General features: G+C 43.5%; 1 protein-coding gene across 2 annotated transcripts in view; it reads left to right on the plus strand.

Annotated features, from left to right (window-relative positions):
- MAP3K13 (mitogen-activated protein kinase kinase kinase 13) overlaps positions 1-19,354 on the plus strand; it is a 170,278-nt gene extending 150,924 nt beyond the window's left edge. Inside the window, exons 9-15 of one of the 2 annotated variants that reach the window (XM_067034160.1) lie at positions 3,144-3,253; positions 4,147-4,263; positions 4,950-5,087; positions 9,660-10,446; positions 12,927-12,997; positions 15,753-16,050; positions 16,893-19,345. In XM_067034160.1, coding sequence (XP_066890261.1) covers positions 3,144-3,253; positions 4,147-4,263; positions 4,950-5,087; positions 9,660-10,446; positions 12,927-12,997; positions 15,753-16,050; positions 16,893-16,994 — 1,623 coding nt within the window. In that variant the 3' untranslated portion in view covers positions 16,995-19,345. Of the gene's footprint in view, positions 1-3,143; positions 3,254-4,146; positions 4,264-4,949; positions 5,088-9,659; positions 10,447-12,926; positions 12,998-15,752; positions 16,051-16,892 lie in introns of both variants that reach the window. The other variant, XM_067034161.1, reaches the window with a different exon arrangement.
- The last annotated feature ends 642 nt before the right edge of the window (positions 19,355-19,996 follow it).

Here is a 19,996-nt window from a genome sequence, read left to right on the forward strand (position 1 = left end):
GTTGTAGCATATGTCACAACTTCATTCCTTTTTATGACTGAATAATATTCTACTGTACGGATATACCCTATTTTATTTATCCATTGATATATTAATTCAGCTTAATTTTGACACTTATATTATGAGAGAGAAGAGAAGCAAGGTTTGGGTACAAGAGCTTCAGTCTACTGATTGAATAACTGAAAGACTGGAGAAGACAAAAACCTTCTAGATGTTACAGCCTTTCCCAGGCCTTATCTGGGATATAAAGAGGGTTCCATTCATGACAATAACCCAACTGTCACTGTATTTTTCCCTTACCTGCTTACACAGGACTTAAGTACCTTGTGAAGCACTCCGTACTCCCTCCCTCCACCCTACATGCAGTTTGGGGGAATCCCCAGTAACGAGTTGTGGGGGGGATCTCAAACAGTCTCATATTAATATCTGCCCTACTTTCTAGTGACTCTGGCTGGAACAGCACTCTTCCACCAAGCATCTGCTGGGTATTACTTTATTGGTTAGTACTGTTTTCTGCTGAAAGGCTGTAGTCCCCAGCTGGCATCCAGTGGATGCTGCCCTATCCTTTAGGCACTGCCATCACCCACCAGGAGCTGATATTTTTTGCAGTTACTGAAGCTCTGGACTTCTCCATATTCCAAAGTTGCACATTGTTCTGTTTATGCAATGAATTGTTCCTTTCCCTGTTGAGTTACATTTTGTTAAAGGTCACAGAATAGTGCTGATTATGGCCCCAAATTTTACAGGTATTAGTGGAACAAATGGGAAATGCCTCTCCACTCCTAAGTTGATGGCTTTGCTATAGGTCAAGATCACACAGGATTCCTTCTTCCCTCATGTTTTCTTTCAGAGACTCCTTAATCTCTGTGCAAATTGGCTTCAGCCTGCCCACCTCCATTTCTTAGTTATGCCCAGAAATGTCTAAATTGCACATGAAGTGCAAATTGGAACTCCTATTACATAAAGATTCTAAGTATAGTGATGGAACTCCAAAATTAACATCTACCTGTAACACAGTACATTTGGGGAAAACACATTATTAATCAGTGCCTGGTGTTTTCCCACAGAGGGAACTTATTTTGGGAAATCTACTTTCTTAATAAGTTTCAATCTCGAGAAGGTTTTCTTTAAGTTTCACATTCCCATAAGCTAGATGTCAGGTGGTTTATTTCCTCTAGAACTTAAAAAATCCGATCTGTGATATCTGGTTCCTCACTGCCAGAGGGAGGTATTCCTTTTCCTGGTCCCTTCTTTAAGTGTTGGAGTAGCATCTACTGACATATTTTTCACAAAAGAGGATGCTTTAAGGCCCACATTTGGCCCTCTCCCTTATCCTTCTTAGGTCCAACAACTCTTGATTTTCATCTTTGGCCTCTTAAAGCTCAAATGTTCTTCCTACTTCACGACTTTGATCTGATGGCTGAGAGAACAGCATTACCTGGGGCTCAGCCAAACCTGCATTTACTGCTTAGATAGTCAAAGACTGTTACCAAACAATGGACAGTGTGTTCTAGATCTCGGCTCTTTGATGACATTGTCTGTCAGGTTTGATGCCCGAAAGTCAGCTGACTAACAGAAATCTCTCCCCAATGGTCAGTCAACATATATATATATGTGAAGATCTAACGTATTATAAACAGATAAGTAGGATGACCACTTTCTAAATAATTGCAATATCATTTCCTCTATAAAAATAAATGAAGGACTTCCCTGGCGGTCCAGTGGTTGAGACTTTGCCTTCCAGTGCAGAGGGTGTGGGTTCGATCCCTGGTTGGGGAGTAAGATCCCACATGCCTCGCGGCCAAAAAACCAAAATGTAAAAAAAGAAGCAATATTGTAGCAAATTCAATAAAGACTTTTTTAAAAAATGAGAAACAGCAAATTTGGGGAGAAACTTCTGTAACTTCACAGCCACTTAAGCATAACCTCTTCCATGATCTAGAGAGATCATTTTTAACATGAATCTAAAAGTAATAGAATAGCTCTAGAAGAAAATAATACAATTAGAAACATTTGGTTACATATCTAGCCTTCACTAGAAATTATTTTAGACAATCTCATTAGCTTCTTGGGATAGTAGTGTGGACATAATTTGAGGAAGTGTCTCCTTTAGCTACTTTTCGAGAAATGGCCTGTAGACTATATTCCTGCAGAGATGTTCCTACCTCCTAAAATTTAGATAAAATTGGTCTGAAATTCCATGCCCTATGGAAAGTCCAATGTCCTTTTTAATACTTCTGTGAATTCCTGGGAGATTTATAATTTCATGGACACTTTGACTCTGTTTGCTTGGGCCCACATTCCTGCCATCTTTTGGTTGTTCCTTTATCTTTTTCCTGTCTTTGACCTAAGCGTGAAGTTCAGCACCTTTCCTTGATTTAAAAAAACAAAACAAATAAAAACACTCATCCAAAGTCAAGGTGAATGTCAGGGACTTTACTAAAGGTTTAGGAAATTGGAAGAGGCTTACATTTTGAACAACTGAAATCACACATTAGATATCCATCCCTCTCCTAAAATTTTTGTCAGACTACTAAAATATTTGGCCATGCTCTTTCTCCTCCTCCTCCTTCTCTCTTTTCTTTTCTTTTCCCCACCTCCAAATTCCCGTATAATTCTCCATATTTTTATCCCCATCTCCTGCTGTTCATGCCCCTTGGATCTTCTATTCCAAATATTTTCTCAAGATATTTTCATAAACAAAGCCTAGGAGGAATTCTGGTCCAAATGTAAAGATGATCGTATTGTCACTGACACATGCTTGTACCATATGGTTATCAGAGCTGTTCTTTCTAGCCAGGCTCTCTCAGCCACCATCCTGACTTAAAATTGAGCTCTTTTGTTCCAGAGATGATGGCTAGCGTGCCAGCTGTGACGTTTCTTATGGCTAGTACTGAAAGAAAATTAGAAAAGACAGCACTGAGTACTGGACTAAATACAGAAAATGGGGTGAGGAGTGGGGTGGGGTGTACAGATACACTAGGATGAGATATTTTGCTATCAAATAACATTTATTGAACATCTATTCTATAAGGCTCTTTAGTAGAAGCATACAGGGGGGAAACTCTTGTACATGATCCTATGGTTATATCAGGGATTAAAACTCCTGGACTATTAACAAAATCTAACTTGTCCTTGCCTAGGCTGAATGGAGAGAAGAAGTAAAAAAACACTTTGAGAAGATCAAAAGTGAAGGAACTTGTATCCACCGATTAGATGAAGAACTGATTCGAAGGCGCAGAGAAGAGCTCAGGTCAGCTGATGTCTCCTACTTTACCTCTTCTCATTCCCAGGTCTTCAGATATTAGCAGGAACGCTTGTTGTGAATCATTTCATTTTCTACACACCTTTCACTTCTGCTGGTTATTGTTATTCTCTTTAAAAGTTGGTCCTCCTTGATGTGGGAGCATGTGTGTATGTATAACTGATTTAGTTTGTTGTAGAGGGAAAACTAACACACTATTGTAAAACAATTATACTCCAATAAAGATGTTAAAAAAAAAAAAAAAAAAGTTGGTCCTCCTTTATATCACTTTTTTATCGTCTCCCCCCCACCTCTGTTATCCTCCTTTATTATATCTCTGCAACAAAGATTCCTGGAGCAATGCTATTTGTTTTTTCAGCCACTGTCCTAGGTAACATGAAAGGTCAGAAGTTTCTAAGATGTAGTCCCTGGCCTCAAGATGCTTATAATCTATCAAGGGATACAACACATGTTCTCAGATAACCACTAGATTAGACAGGATCTGTAGTGTGGATAAGTATAAATGAGTGATGAGTGATCATGCTTTAACTGCATATTTCCCTTAACATATATTATACTGTATTCTTATTAAGATATTGCCAATACTGCATAGACAAAGGCTGTAAATTATACATAAATTGCATTCAGTTTTATCTGTAGCCCTCCTGGCTATCCTAGATGGCTGGATATGACCCTTAACAATCAACTAAGTGGAAAACTTGGATTTCCCATCTCCCACTCACTCTTGTCTGAGTCTTTGCAACGGACAAGGGAGTCTTAAATTTAGAGGGCCCTTGGGCAAATGCTTTGGAGATAAACCATCCTGTTCTTATTTCATTAGAGCTGACCTTAGTTCTCCCTCACATTCATCAGCTTCACTGCTTCTGTGTTTTCTTTGATAGGCATGCTTTGGATATTCGTGAGCACTATGAGAGAAAACTTGAGCGGGCTAATAATTTATACATGGAATTGAGTGCCATCATGCTGCAGCTAGAAATGCGGGAGAAGGAGCTAATCAAGTATGTATCCAGACCACTGTGTCCTGACTGATTTGGGTCTATCCATTGGCTGAAATGTACTACTCTTCCAGGTTGCTGCTACTCAGAACTGGCAGCTATTTTATTCGTCCACCCAACATTCCTCAGGTCATGTGCCGGGCACAGGTCCCCGCCCGGGTGTGTCTTACAGCTGAGTGGAGTTGCCACAGAGCTGGTTCTAGGGGACTATTCACTTGACAAGCCTTTGCAACTTCAACCTGCCGAATGGCTCAGGAAAGGGGTCCTCATTCCAAGAGCTTGGTGTGGATGTGTGGGAGCTTACTGCCCCCTGGGGAAGTAAGGCAGCTGCTGCAAGTGGTTCAGGGTATTCCTGAGAATGGTGAGAAACCCTGGGGTCCTGACTAAAACAGCAGCTGCTGAAAATAAGTAAGACTTCAGCCACTGCTTTGTGTCTCATGAGGCATGTTGGGGACAGGAAGGTTGGCCTCCAAGCCCATCTGCGACCTGAAGAAAAAAATGAAGTCAGGTTAGTTTGAATTATTATTAATTTTTCCTTTTTAACCTGAAGAGCCGCCTTGCTATTCTTCAGATAGCCTGTACCTGTTAAGTGTGGCCAGAATCTGTGGGTGGAGTTAACCTGTGAAAACATTCTGCCCATCTTTTCTGTCTGCGGTGACTGAGACGTAGCTTTTTCTTTCATTCTTCAGGCGTGAGCAAGCGGTGGAGAAGAAGTATCCTGGGACCTACAAACGACATCCTGTCCGTCCAATAATCCACCCTAATGCCATGGAGAAACTCATGAAGAGGAAAGGTGTGCCTCACAGACCTGGGATGCAGACCAAGCGGTGAGCACCTGTACTGACCTGATATTCAGATGAATGGGGAAACATGCCCCTAAAATACATGATCAGATGATGGTGGGTGTGGCCACACGGTACCACATCGTCAGCGCACTTGCCTCTAGATACGGCCTAGGCAGGTGGGAGAGAGTGTGTCGTGGACTCCAGGAATCTAGTTTTTACTGTCTGAGGCATTGATATTTATTACTTTAGCATGGAATAGTGAAAAGAGAAATGAACTGGGGGCCAAACAGACCTGGATTCAAATCCTGGCTCTGCCTATGAGAAGCTGTGTGATTTGGATCATGTCACTTGACCACTCTCAACCCCATGGGTAAAACTATGTAACTATAGCACGTGAGATTTCTTTTTCTTTTTTTGACCCCTAGTGCACAGAATTGAGTTCACCATAATTCTTGATTTATGCAACATTGGTCCATGCATGTCCCACTTTTATTTATTCATTTAGGTAGTTCTTTTTAATAATGTAATAAGTGCCTGTAAATCCACCACCAAAAACAAAAGCAGGCACTTTGATAATTACCTGTGTCTAACCATATAGTTCCCCTCATCCCACTCCTGTGTGGAACTTCCGTGAGGTTTAAATAAGACAACGTGTGAAATCACCTAAGAAATCATAGTTGCTCAAAAAAAAAAAGGGTTTTTTAATTGTTTTAAAAGATGCCTTTTCCCCTAATTATAACACATTTTCCTTATATTAGTTTAATTTTAGAATGCTCTTCCAGTTTTTTTGGTTTTTGTTGTTGTTGTTGTTTTGCGGTATGCGGGCCTCTCAATGTTGTGGCCTCTCCCGTTCCAGAGCACAGGCTCCGGACGCACAGGCTCAGCAGCCATGGCTCACGGGCCCAGCCGCTCTGCAGCATGTGGGATCTTCCCGGACCGGGCACGAACCCGTGTCCCCTGCATCGGCAGGCGGGCTCTCAACCACCGCACCACCAGGGAAGCCCCCAGTCCGTTTTTATTACCAGACTCTGCTAGAACCTCATTCCTCCCAAGGAATGGAGAGTTGACCCTATCCCAAATTAAAGCAAAAGAAGGAAATATCCCTTAACCTGGGTTGTAGACCCAGCAGTGAGACTTGAGCTAAATGCAGTAAGAATAAAGACAGTGAGAAAATGCAAACCAAGAGTGTATTTTAAGGCTTTCAGAACAGTGACCATTCCAGCACAGCATGACTAACATAAATCTAAACTACTGAGGGATAACTACATGGATTAATTCCAGTTTTGCTTGTACTTACCATGCCTGACCATCTTCTGGTCAAGCTCTGAGAAATTGTTTTCAGTTGGCACCTGGCAAAACCCTCCAGGAATCCTAGCACCTCTCTTCTTTTGGTGTACAAATGAGGCACAGACTTCACCTGCAGGCTTCTCCCTGCAGACTGACGACAGTTAAAACAAAGAGCACTTTGGGAGAAAATAGTACTGTTTAATTTTTCACAGTGTGAGCTTGTGTTTACTTTTATATTGCCTGTGAGAAATGCATTTGACAGAGTTTGACAGCACCAGTAGATGCTTAGTCGACGAGCTGAACTTGTCTGGAAAGGCAACCCGGAGTAGGTATTAGAGCTGCAGAGAGTTATGCTTTCAGTTGATTGCCCCTTGAAGGATTTATGTTTCAGATTACTTGGGCAGTTCAGTGATTATGGAGTCAGAAGGCTAATGCCCACTGAGGCGATCAGGGAGGAGAAACCATCCACTATCCTTTAGCCTTGGTTTCAGTTTGTGTTTAGTTAGGTACTGAAAAGAGAGTTGGAGTTCAGTGATGGATCCACCAAGCCCATCATGAGTATAGTCTAATAAGATAATCTAAATACTTCGCAATATGGAGAAGCTTGGAATGGAGGAAGAACTATTTCTTGGTGTCCAAAAACTTGGCTTCAAGTTGTGAGTATTGCCATTTACTAGCTTTGTGACAGACACAAGCCAGCTAACCTCTCTGATCCCTCAGTGCCCTCATCTGTAAAATGGATATGGTAATGGTAGAAAACTTGTGTTTTATATATTGTAAATTGCTTTGTCAACTGTGAAGTGCTGTCTCAACGTTATTCTTTGATTTTTGCACTGCCAGGTTCAATAAACACAGCCTTTACCTGACTTAATGGCACTTTCACCTCAGCTTTCTTTTAGATCCTGCCATAGCCAGTTACTGTGTAAGTATTGATAGACACCCTAACTGGGCCTTGGAGGGCTCTCTTTCCTCAATAAAAAGGCCCAGGACCTCCTCAATCCAGATGCCCTCTGTGCCACAAGTTGGCCAGCTGACCACAAAGCTGTGAATCTGAGACAGGAAGATGCTGACAGCAGCACAGTACCCTACCCGCCTCATCATAAACCAAATATACCTGGAACTTCTGTGCTAAGAGAAGCCTTTAACTGAACTTCTCCTGAAAGAGAAGAAAAACCCATCTTCTATTGCCTGATGCCTACTGATTTCCTGTGAGGCTCTTCAAAATGTAGTTCTTAGTTCAGCATCATCTGAGAGCGTGACTCCTAAATGCAGGCTCTTAGGCCCCATCCCAGACCCATGCAGTCATTTCAACAAGCTCCCAAGTGATTCGTATGCACCTTCAAGCTGTATTCTGACTGTCCAACGAGCCAGACTGTCAAATAGGAGAGACTTCTTGTCTGGATTCTAATAGTAATGAGCTGTGAGACCAGAAGCCACTTTGGCTGGGGTTTGGGTTCTTCATCACAAAGGATGAAGGCAGGACTGCATCTGTGGTTTCCTTACAAGGTCTGGGACCCCCTAGGGCCTGAATAGAGGTCTCTCTGAGGCCACTGCAGGGGTAGAGAGGACAAGGAGAGGGAGCCCCACGGGGAGGGGCTTGTGCTCTTCCTCCTCCCTTCAGCTGTTCTATATCTGGGTTTGGGTTTTTTAAGATATAATTGACGGGCTTCCTTGGTGGCGCAGTGGTTGAGAGTCCGCCTGCCGATGCAGGGGACACGGGTTCGTGCCCCGGTCCGGGAAGATCCCACATGCCACGGAGCAGCTGGGCCCGTGAGCCATGGCCGCTGAGCCTGCGTGTCCGGAGCCTGTGCTCCGCAGCGGAAGAGGCCACAACAGTGACAGGCCCGCGTACCACAAACAAAAACAAAAACAAAAAAACAAAAAAAACATTTAAAAAAAAGATATAATTGACCTATAACATTATATTAATTTCAGCTGTACAACATAATGATTCAACATATGTGTATATTACAAAATGATCACCACAATAAGTTTGGTTAACATCTATCACCACACATAGTTACACATTTTTTTCCTTGTGACGAGAGCTTTTAAGATGTACTCTCTTAGCAAATTTCAAATATACAATACAGTATTATTAACTATAGTTACCATGCTGTACATTACATCCCATGACTTATTTATATCATAATTGGAAGTTTGTACCTTTGACCCCCTTCACCCATATCGCCCACCTCCTATTCCCACCCCCACCTCTGGCAGCCACCAATCTGCTCTCTTACTGTATCTATTTTATATATTGGGTTTCTCATAATTCATTTGAGTAAAGGATTCTGTTGTTTTTTTTAAAAAAAAAGAGTTTGGGCCCTCCAGCTCTGAAATCTCCAGCTGATTTGTGTCTGTCTGGTCCGAAAGAAGACTGGGGCTACTCTTTGGGGGGAAGGAGGTAGCGATACCACCTGGCATCCTAGAGTCTGCCCTGAATCAGTTCTTCAGTTCAGAAATCATTTATTGGTTTCCTGTGTGCCTTGGTGTTGGTGTGTGTAAGGTTTACCTGCAGGCTCTGGGTTCCTCCTGCACGTGAGCCACGTGACTAGCCCAGTGGGCCGAGAGAGGCCCTCCTCCCTTTAGGAACACGGTAGAATACCAGGGTCGTTCCACAGGAGCCATTCTCTTACTGGCTCTACGCAACCTCCTGGGCTCTCTATTAATTGCCCCTCCTCTACTGCCACCCCCTTCGGCCCCTTCCTGAAACATTTATTGAGTACCTACTAAGAGCAAGACTCCTTGCTAGTGTCCTCCACATGCAAAGGCCGATATGACTTAGTAGCAGCCCGCAAGGGAACCATGTCTAGACGAAACTCCCTGAATTTAGCCTCTTGTCTAATTAACTGAGGTCTCCTTCTCTGGTCCCAGACCTCTGTCCTTTGTGATCTCTTGTGGGATCCCTCACCAGACAGATTTCTGATCGTGAGCAAACACCCATGCCTGTGCCTTGGCATGTTGGCACCAAGCTGAGAGCTGATACTATGAGGAAGAGGTCAAGAAGCCTGTAGGGTAAAATTAGAATTTAAGGGAGACTGAGTACTCAGCTAGTGAGGTACAGAATAAAACGCAGAAGGAATAAAGGGAATCCTCTGTAAGTGGACATTAGGTTGTTTCTAGCTTTCTGCTATTTTAAACAATGCTGTAACATAACATCTTCCAACATACATCTTTGTGCACATCCGTTATCTCCACTGGATAAATCTCTGTGTATGTAATTGCTGATTCAAAGATTATGTGTATTTTAAGGCCTGGGATACATTTCCCCAAACTTGAATGTGTCTTCATGTGTTTCAAACCAAACCTGTTCTTTTCTCCCAGGCCAGATCTGTTGAGATCTGAAGGTATCCCCAGTGTGGAAGTGGCTCCCACTGTATCCCCTTTGTCCGGAAGTCCCAAAATGTCCACCTCCAGCAGCAAGAGCCGATATCGGAGCAAACCACGCCACCGCCGCGGGAGTAGCCGAGGCAGCCATAGTGACTTTGCGGCGATCTTAAAAAGCCAGCCAGCCCGGGAAAATTCACCCCATCCCACTTACCTGCACCAGGTTCAGTCCGAATACCCTTCTCCCCATCACCGCAGTCCTCTGCAGCAGCAACACCAGCAACCCCCTCCTGCCACGTCTCAGAGTCACCGTCCCAGACTCGATATGCACGGACAGGACGTTGCAACCTGCGCCAACAACCTGAGGTATTTTGGCCCCGCGGCGGCCCTGCGGAGCCCCCTCAGCAGCCATGCTCAAAGACAGATGCCTGGCTCCAGCCCTGACCTCATCTCCACGGCTGTGGCAGCAGATTGCTGGAAAAGTTCTGAGCCCGACAAGGGCCAGGCTAGCCCCTGGGGCTGTTGTCAGGCTGACCCCTATGACCCCTGCCTCCAGCTCAGGCCAGAACAGCATGGGTCCTTAGACGTCCCCTGTGCCGAGCCCGTGGGGAGGAGCCCCAACCTTTTCAAGCCACCAGCACACAATCCCCTCTCGGAAAACGCCCAAGGTTCTGAGAAAGTGGAAGAAAAGGAATTCAGCGGCTGTGGGTCTGCATCATCCCTCAACACCTCTCATCACATCACCCCACCAGCGCTACCTCGAAAAACAAGGCCCCTTCAGAAGGTAAGGTGTGATGACAGCCGCGGTGTGTGTCACTGCCTTCAAGGAATGTCAGAGCCTGCCATATTCTATGCAGTATAAAACGTACATAAAAAATATGCATTTTGTAAAAGGATGAGATAACAAAAGCATAAATAGCAGTTTGTTTACTTTTAATACTTTCCACACTGCTTAAGTGATGGACTAAGGAGTACACTTTGGAAACTCCTGAGTCAGGGGACTGATTCAAATGTATATAATTTATCAATAGAAAAATAGCCATATGTTAGCAACACGTCATCAAAATAGTTTGGAATCCACTACTCTAGCCTAGTCCTAAGGGATGTAGCAAGAAGGAAGGCTCCCCTTATAAAACGTGTTTGGGAAACAGTATTCTCTGTCCCCTCTTAGAGCTTCCTAAGCTCACATTAACAAATCCTAGGCTTTGAGAAATCATGTAATAACCTTGTTTAATCCAGCACTTCCCTCACCTATTTGACCATATTGCCTTTTAAAATAACATCTATTAATCCCCCATGGAACTAGCTTTCTTCACAGTATCACCTTAATTAATAACCATCATGATCCAGCCGGTTCTTAGTCACTGAAACCTGTTCCTCTCCTCCTCACCCTCTGGCTGCCTGTGGTTTATTGGCTGGGAGGAGGGCTACCTCTCCTACCTTGTGGTTAAGAGCCCAAACTTGGGAGTCAGACCTGAGTTCAAAGCCAGGCTCTTCCACTTATTACTTTTATGAACATCGGTTTCTAATCTATGAAATGGGGCTAATAGTGGACCCTGTCTCATTGGTCGATGTGAAGATTAAATGAGTTAATACATATAAAGCATTTAGAACAGGACCTGGCACGTAGCAACCTTCCAAAAATGTGAGCTCATCTTGCTAATGTGTTAAAAATAACACTATGTATGAAAAGTATTTAGCACAGAGAAAACACCCACTCAGTTCTAACTATTGTTTCATATCATCATCGTTCATCAGAAGTTCAGTTGAAGGAATGGAAATGTCTAAAATGTAAATGAGTATGTTTTGGTCAACTAGACATTTACTAGAAAAGAAGTTGAAGCTGAAGACCACTGTCTCAGAACTGTATTTCCTCCTCCACATACAGTGCTGCTATTGACTGAGATTTCCCAGAAATACATTGTGTTTTAGGTAGTGCAGTGGATTTGGGCTAAGTCAGTCTCTGCTCCTCTGACCCCTAAAGCCAATAACATAATTTTTTGGTAACAAGTTTATTGAGATACAATTCACATACCACACAGTTCTCCCATTTAAAGTGTATAACTCAGTTCTTTCTCGCGAGTTGTGCAGCCATCACCACAACTAATTTTAGAATATTTCCATCACCCCAAAAAGAAACCCTGCACCCTTTAGCAATCACCCCATTCCCCCATCCCCTCCCAAGTAACATGTATCTTTGAACCATCCTGATGCCATTTTGAGGCATCCGTGGGTCTGCAGGCCACGGAACACACCTCTTCTACTTTTGGCCTCACTAAAACCACACTCCCACAGAGCAGCTCAACTTCTCTCTGCTGAGATACACTCCCACGGGTCTTCTAGGGGGAAGTGCTCATCTCCACAGTCAGGATAACTCCATCCCCATCTTTCCTACTCAAAAAAGCACATCAGAATACAAATGGGTAAAAGTGATGGATTTTCAGAACTGACTTTAAAGGTACATTATCCTCAATTTTTGGTACAGTTATTTGGACCCACTTACCTACCTCACAAGGGATTGTAGTAATCCCATGCATTAATGACAGTTGATCTGAAGTGGGGCTGTTCCTATGCCCTGGAAGGAAAATGGAATCTTCCCTCACAGGGAAGATCATGTTCTCAGATGGGACACTTACCCACCCTTCCAGATCAACCACAGAGCCCCAGCAATGATGAGGCCTCAGATGTCCCAACCAGAGTTCTCTTATCTGTGCCCACATGCTGACTCAGTCGTGTGCTAAGCACCTACCTTGTATGCAGTGTTGTATTAATGGTGGAGGAGGAATATAGTACAACAAGATGGGGTCTGACCCTAAACAATGTATGTCTTAGTAGTAGAGTTGATGTAAGCATAATAGCTATAATATTAGTGAAAAGGTGATTGGTACATGAAAAGGGAAAAAGTAGTTGTTGGGCTTTGAAGAACTGAAAGATCACCTCTTATTGGAGTCTCTATATCAGAACCTAGAACCACAAGTGACAATGGTCACAAGAGACCACCCCAAAATCCAAGACCTCTTCTCCAGTTTCCCCTCTTCAAGTTAAGGGCCTTTCATCATGGACACTCAGGGAAAATTGCTAAATGAATGAAGAGATATATGTTTAAAAATGACAGCAAGCTACCACTCAATGCCTTTGATGAAAATTAAGTCTTTTACAGGGACTGTGTGCGTGTGTGTGTGTGTGTGTGTGTGTGTGTGTGTGTGTGTGTGTAAGAGAGAGAGAGAAAGAGAAATAAGACTCTTCCCTCCTTGTTCTCCTCAGAGTGGAGATGACTCCTCTGAAGAGGAAGAAGGGGAAGTAGATAGTGAAGTTGAATTTCCACGAAGACAGAGGTAAAACCAATAAACACATGTGATTGCCTTCAGTGTAATCAGGGAAAATCCTGAGTTTGCCCTCCGGTTCAATCACAGGCTGCTTTCTAACAGCCAGCTTATAGGGAAGTTGGAACCTCCCATTGCCCATTTTGGCAGCTGGCTATGCACAGCAGATCCTAGTTTATCCAAATTCACTAGATAGGAACTGCAAGATGGGGAAAATAAATATGGATTCAAGGTTATAATTGACAATATAGTGGGCAGTTTATGAGATGACTATGCTGTTTTATGGGTAATTTTACTGATTTCTAGTGTACCTCCCTATATTAGTCTGCTCAGGCTGCCATAACAAAATACCACAGACTGGGTGGCTTAAACAATGAAAATTTATTTCTCCCAATTCTGGAGGCTGGGAAGTCCAAGTCCAAGGTTCCTAGTGAGAACTCTCTTCCTGGCTTGCAGACAGCAGCCTTCTTGCTGTGTCCTCACATGGTGGAGGAGAGAGAGAGAGATCTTCATCTTATAAGGCCACAGTCCTGTCAGATTAGGGCCCCACCCTTATGACCTCATTTAACCTTAATTACATCTTAAAGACCCTCTCTCCAGATTCAGTCACATTGTAGGTAAGGCTTCAACATATGAATTTTGGGAGGATGCAATTAAATCCATAGCACTCTCCATGCCTTGCATTTTATACCTCAAATTAAGTATAATTAAATGAGTCAAGTCCTCCTTCAACCCATCCTTAGAAATAGCTTCCTGCCTAGATAGCAATAATAACTTTGCTTATAGGACTAAAGAAGGACCACACCCCTCATTTCTAGAATTAAGAGCGGCCCTTTTGTAGAAGTATGGAAGGTAGTTTTCCTCCCAGGAGGCCTTTTCTGCTACTAGGCATCTGTTTTTGAAGAGGAAGCCTTTAAGAATCCCCCAGTAAGGTTTGTGTACCTACCCAGAACCAGGAGTTTCCTAAAACCAAGGGGCTTCTAGTACTTTGGTAAATTGTATTCCGTGTCCCTATGCTGTACACAAAATTGAAATCTGTTCTCATCCCCTGAGCTATTCCTACCACATTGCCATTGCTGTCTTGTTGTTTCCTTGGACGCTGTGTTTTCTCCCATGCAGTGACATTGAGCCCGAATAAAATGTCCTTTCATCCTCTGACCTCATTCTGCAGGCATCACAATTATGTTACTTCCAGCTTTTGTTCCTATGACCACCATTAACTCAGCCCACCTCATGGCTTCCCACCTTTCTTTCTTGTTATGATGCAAAATTTTGGTTTTACCACACAGTTTTGCTTTTAATATTATAACATTCTTCTCTCTGTCTCCCTTCTGCATTACCAGACTTTCTTTCTTTCTGTCTGTCTTTCTTTCTTCGTTGGATCTTCATTGCTGCACGTGGGCTTTCTCTGGTTGCGGTTCGCAGGCTTCTCATTGCAGTGGCTTGTTGCAGAACACAGGCTCTAGGCATGGGGGCTCAGTAGTTGTGGCTCGTGGGCTCTAGAGCACAGGCTCAGTAGTTGTGGCTCATGGGCTTCGTTGCTCCGCGGCATGTGGGATCTTCCCGGACCAGGGCTCGAACCCATGTCCCCTGCATTGGCAGGCGGATTCTCAACCACTGCGCCACCAGGGAAGTCCCTGGATTACCAGCCTTGAGAAGGTGTTAGTCCTACTTTAACTTCCGTTTCCCACATGGGCTTCCTCCATCTGGCCTCTTTTCATGTGTCCTTGATGCCACCCCCACCCCCAGACCATCACCTGGCCTGCCCATCAACCAAACTCAGATCATATGCCATCAAAATCACTTTGTACTAAGAAATACAGAAAGATCAGACAACGACAGAGGGAAAGAGCAGTCTTCTTTTTTCTTATTTGTTTTGTTTGTTAAGTCAGCGTAAGCTAACAGTATTCTTATTTACTAGACTTCTTGCAAACAATGGAAAAGAAATGAGGAACTTTTGTAAATCCCCTCCCCTCACCCCAGGAGCTTTGCCTCATCAGAGCTAAACCTAGATGTTACCTGGAATGAGCCAGCAACTGGCTGGGCAGCACCCACAGCTACAGAGTGAATGTTCCTTCCAAGCACATTTCTGTTGGGGGTCGGCCTTCCAGGCTGCTCTGCCCCATGAGAAACTCCCCTCCATGCCCAGGCAGGTAGAGAAGGACATGGCGGCACGCGAGTAGACCTGGCCCAAGCCCAGCTCTGCTGTGTGGCCTTGAACAAGTCACTTCCCTTCTCTGCCTCCAGTTTTCTGCTCTGGGAGAGGAGTCAGACCAGAGACTCTCCAAAGTCTCTTTCACCCTTGAGAACCTAGGTGGTTGAGTCTCTGTGTATAAGAAGCATACTCTCAATGTGAACATTTCCATACCACACGGGTGTACACAGTGTCATTAGACCAGCCGATTTTCTCAAAGACCAGCAGTAGCCATCAGTTTTGGAGCGTTGTGTGGAGCCACATAAACATATAAAACAAAGCTCAGATTTCTCTCTTTGTTGTTTTAAACAGTTTCTACCTTTTGGGATTTGACTCTCCCTCAGGGGCAGGAAAAAAAACTAGATCACCTCCCACCAAGGCTGCGACTGACAGACAGGAAAGGAAAGTAAGGACTTCCCTGGCGATCCAGTGGTTAAGATTCCACACTTCCACTGCAGGGGGGCATGGGTTCGATCCCTGGTCAGGGAACTAAGATCCCAGGGCATGCCAAAAAACAAAAAAGGAAAGTAGCCATTCCCAGGACTAAGTTCCTCTTGTTCTTTGTGTTTCTAGGCCCCATCGCTGTATCAGCAGCTGCCAGTCGTATTCAACCTTTAGCTCTGAGAATTTCTCTGTGTCTGACGGAGAGGAAGGAAATACAAGTGACCACTCAAACAGCCCTGATGAGTTAGTGGATAAACTCGAAGACCGCCTGGCAGAGAAGCTAGATGACCTGCTGTCCCAGACGCCGGAGATCCCCATTGAGATATCCTCGCATTCAGACGGGCTGTCTGACAAGGAGTGTGCTGTGCGCCGTGTGAAGACGCAGATGTCTCTGGGCAAGCTGTGTACGGAGGACCGTGGCTATGAGGTGGGGGCTTCTCCTCTCTTCTCCTCTCATCACTCTTCCCTTCCTGGAGCTCTTTGGGTTAGAACATGCTCAAGTCCCTAAGGCCTTTACAATCATCGTCTAGTATATAAGATTAAACAACTGCCTCCATGAAGTAAGTAGAAGTACAGAGATAACAGAGGCAAAATGGAGGCAGTTCTCCCAAAGGAAGCACAAACACGGAACTGCTCAGGAACCCTTCATTCCAAGATTTCATTCAAACATCACTTCCGACCCCATCTCCCAACCTGGTTAAGGGTGTGAGCCTCCCTCTTCTGTGTCCCCACCAGCCCCTACATGCTATCAGAGCACATGTAACACTTTAGTTCACAGATGGTACTGCCTTCTGAGAGGCACGATAGCATAGTGGTTGGAAGTGTAGACCCTGAAATCTGACTGCCTAGATGCAAATCTCAGCCTTTCCACGAACTCACTGTGTGACGTTGGGTAAGCCACTTAACCTCACTGTAGGTCAGTTCCCTTATCTGTAAAATGGGTATGATAACAGCCTCTATTTCATAGGGTTGTTTTGAGGAGTGAGTGGATTAATAGATGTTAAATCACTTACAGCAGTGACTGGAACGTAGAAAACAATATATGTAGGCCTTTGGGGGCACTATTATCACTGTCATCACATTCGTCATAATTGCCATCATCATCTTTATATGTCTACTTTCTCCGTAAACCCCACAAGGACAGGACCTGGTCTCTTTTATCTTAGCCAGCAACCCAGCACAGCGCCTGTCACATGAGAGGTGCTCAAAATATGTTTACTGAGTGATTGCAGAAAGGAATTAAGGTCTTATGTTGTCTTGACTTTGCAGAATCCTATGCAGTTTGAAGAATCGGACTGTGACTCTTCAGACGGGGAGCGTTCTGATGCCACAGTTAGGACCAATAAACACTACAGCTCTGCTACTTGGTAATGAAAGAATACCCACCCTGAAGATCTCATGACTATACTGGCATTTCACATCCATCCCACCCCCAGACTCTTCCCACTCTCTCCCGGCTTTTTTGTCTGGGAAGAGAGCTGCCCCTTCTTTCTTACCCCTAGACATGAGTTGCAATAACAGGAACATGAGACTTCACAAATCTCTGGAAAAAAATATCCAAATGAAATTAAGTCTCACTGAACATTTCAATCAAGAATGGCAGGGATCTATTTTATTGAATATTCTAGCTACTGTAACACTGATATTTATTTTTGTTTGACATTTTAACACTTTGTACTGTAAAGAGTGGACTATATATGATAGAGAGAAAGACAATAATTTCTTGCAAAAAAAATGAGAGAGAGAGAGAGAGAAAGAAAGGAGGAAGGAACAGAAGTGGAATTCAGGAGCAACATCCTTGGGAATCTGTGGAGCCAGGAGGTATTACTGCTGCTTGAACAGGGGACCAGTTCCTCTGGCCATAAGTGACTGAAGAAGAGCCAGAGCAAGACATACTGAACATTTTAGAAAACAAAAACAGCAAAAGAAAAGCAATTCCAGGTAATCTGTGAACAGACCACATTAAATCCACCCAGCTTGTCCAGATGGGTGATGGAAAGACCTAGACAATTTTAGAGACCAGAGACTTGCACCCAAGGCCTTTGAGGGCATGTGCTTCCTCTAGGAGGAAAAAGAAAACTGCGCGTGTCAAAGCTGATCTCATTTTTAAAACGCTGAGCAGTGTTGGTAGTGAGACTTACAGACAGTGTCCAACCTTGTCCTTGACAAATTTTCTGCTTTTTATGCTGTCAATGTCACTACCTTGGCAAATGCATTTCCTTGACCAGTGTGTTGATTTTTCAGACTCAAGTGCCAGTTTCCTATAGCCTATTTCCTTTCCACCTTCTTTTAGGGAAAAAGTGGGCAGGGGAGGGAGAGCCTGAGGAGGAGAGAAGGAGAAGACAAAAAGAGAATGTCCAACAGTGTTGGAAAAGCAAATGTGGAATTTGTAAAAGGACATTCTCAGAATGTCTCAGTTCAGCTACGTGCAGAAGATGGGATCACCCCACCCTGGAACCAGGTTGCTTGTCTACTAGAGTTTTATTGATTTAAACAGAACAGTCCTTGAAGACAGCTAGGAGGTGTGTCAGTCTGCCCGATGTCCAATCCCAAACCCTCCCGCATATTTTTATTTGTTAACTCATTCTATCCCAGAAGCTGTAGTGACTGGCTACCACTATCAGAATAAAGGCAAAATAAGCAACTTGCAAAGGGCAACCCCTCCCCTATCATGATAGCATTTTTGTTAAATGCTACTTGTAACATGTGTTTGGATCAATGTAGTTTTGAACAACTGGATTTGGAAATTCGTAGAAAGAACAACTGATGCTAAGCAGAGATTGGAAAAATATTGTCCAAGGCATGAGGTCCTTCCTGTCTCTAGGGTCATGGGCTCTGCGAAACATCCCAAGGTACCTCATGGTGCCTTGGCTTTAAGGAAATTTTTATCTAGAGTTTTATATAAAAACAGATGTTGGCCTAGTTCCTGTCTCTGTCTCCAAAGTCAGTTAATGCCAAACAACCTCAAAGCTCAAGACCTGGAGAGGGTGGCTAGACACTCTGATATTGCATCGGACTGGACTTCAGGAAAGACTTACATACACAGGTATTAAACCATTTCCAGTGCAGATGAAAACATCACCCTCCTCTGGGTGTCACTGATTGCATCGGCCAAAAAGGAAAAGCAGGAGGGAATATAGAGCAGTTCCTTTTGCTTGTTTTGATCCCTCCATTTGTTTACACTTTATGTTGAGACATTGATTTAAAATTTAGTGTCGGTAATTTATAGCTTTTAGGTAGGCTGAAGGAAAATATTTAACTTATACAGAGAGCAGTATTGTTTCATTAAATTATTCCATTTTGTATAAATTCTGTAGCTGGACTACATGAAAGGTCTTAAGTTATGGTATTATTATCATTGTTATTTTATTTTATAATTATCTTTCTCATTTTCTGTCGATCAGAAAGTGTGGTTTATGGTGTAGCACAATGATTGTGTTTATTGCTAACCATGAATTATTATGGATTTTTATGAAGGAATGAAAATGGAACTGCCATTTGGGAGCTCCCTGGTATTTGTCTTAGCTGTATTCCCTCATTTTCTGTGTACAACAACAATCATCTGAGAATGCGTGTACCACCCTGAGGTCCAGTGGATACGTTGTGATTTTGACTTGATCGCAAAAGCTCCTAGGTGGGCATCAGATGACTGAGTGGTGGACAAAGAGTTCAAAAGCTGTACATTTTCTCGAGTTTCTTAAGAAATAAAATCATGGGACTACATTAGAAGCACAAACAGAATTATTTAATGCCCTGAGAGGAACAGGCCTACAGGGAATCTGCATGGGGCCTGTGGGGTAGATAGTTTCAAGAACTGGCAGCATAGTTTGTAATCTCCTTCCTACTAAATCCCATAAAACCAACATTTTTCTCCTAGTTGGGAGACTATAAAAAGGAAATAAATAGATGGCATGACAAAAAAAATGCCTAACTGTGATGTCATCCCATAGCAAGACAAGAGAAATTCTAGAATGAGGCTTAGTCTCTTAGTCACAGAGCTGGAAAAGTACCTTGAAAGCCCATATTTTTCATCCTCTGACTTCAGACCACACCATACTGTGAATCTCTCTGGTTCATTACTTCTGAGAACAGAGAGGCTACAATTCTGTGTCCTCTTTATTTATTTTTTTTTTTTTGATGTGGACCATTTTTAAAGTCTTTATTGAATTTGTTACAATATTGCTTCTGTTCTATGTTTTGGTTTTTTGGCCTCGACGCATGTGGGATCTTAGCCCCCCAACCAGGGATCAAACCTGCAACCCCTGCATTGGAAAGTGAAGTCTTAACCACTGGACCGCCAGGGAAGTCCCTCTGTGTCCTCTTTCTGTCCAATGTAAAACATCGACCCTTCAGCGTGTCCAGGTCTTGCCCAC

Source organism: Kogia breviceps, chromosome 5, assembly GCF_026419965.1.
Source record: "Kogia breviceps isolate mKogBre1 chromosome 5, mKogBre1 haplotype 1, whole genome shotgun sequence".
NCBI classification, from domain to species: Eukaryota; Metazoa; Chordata; class Mammalia; order Artiodactyla; family Physeteridae; genus Kogia; species Kogia breviceps.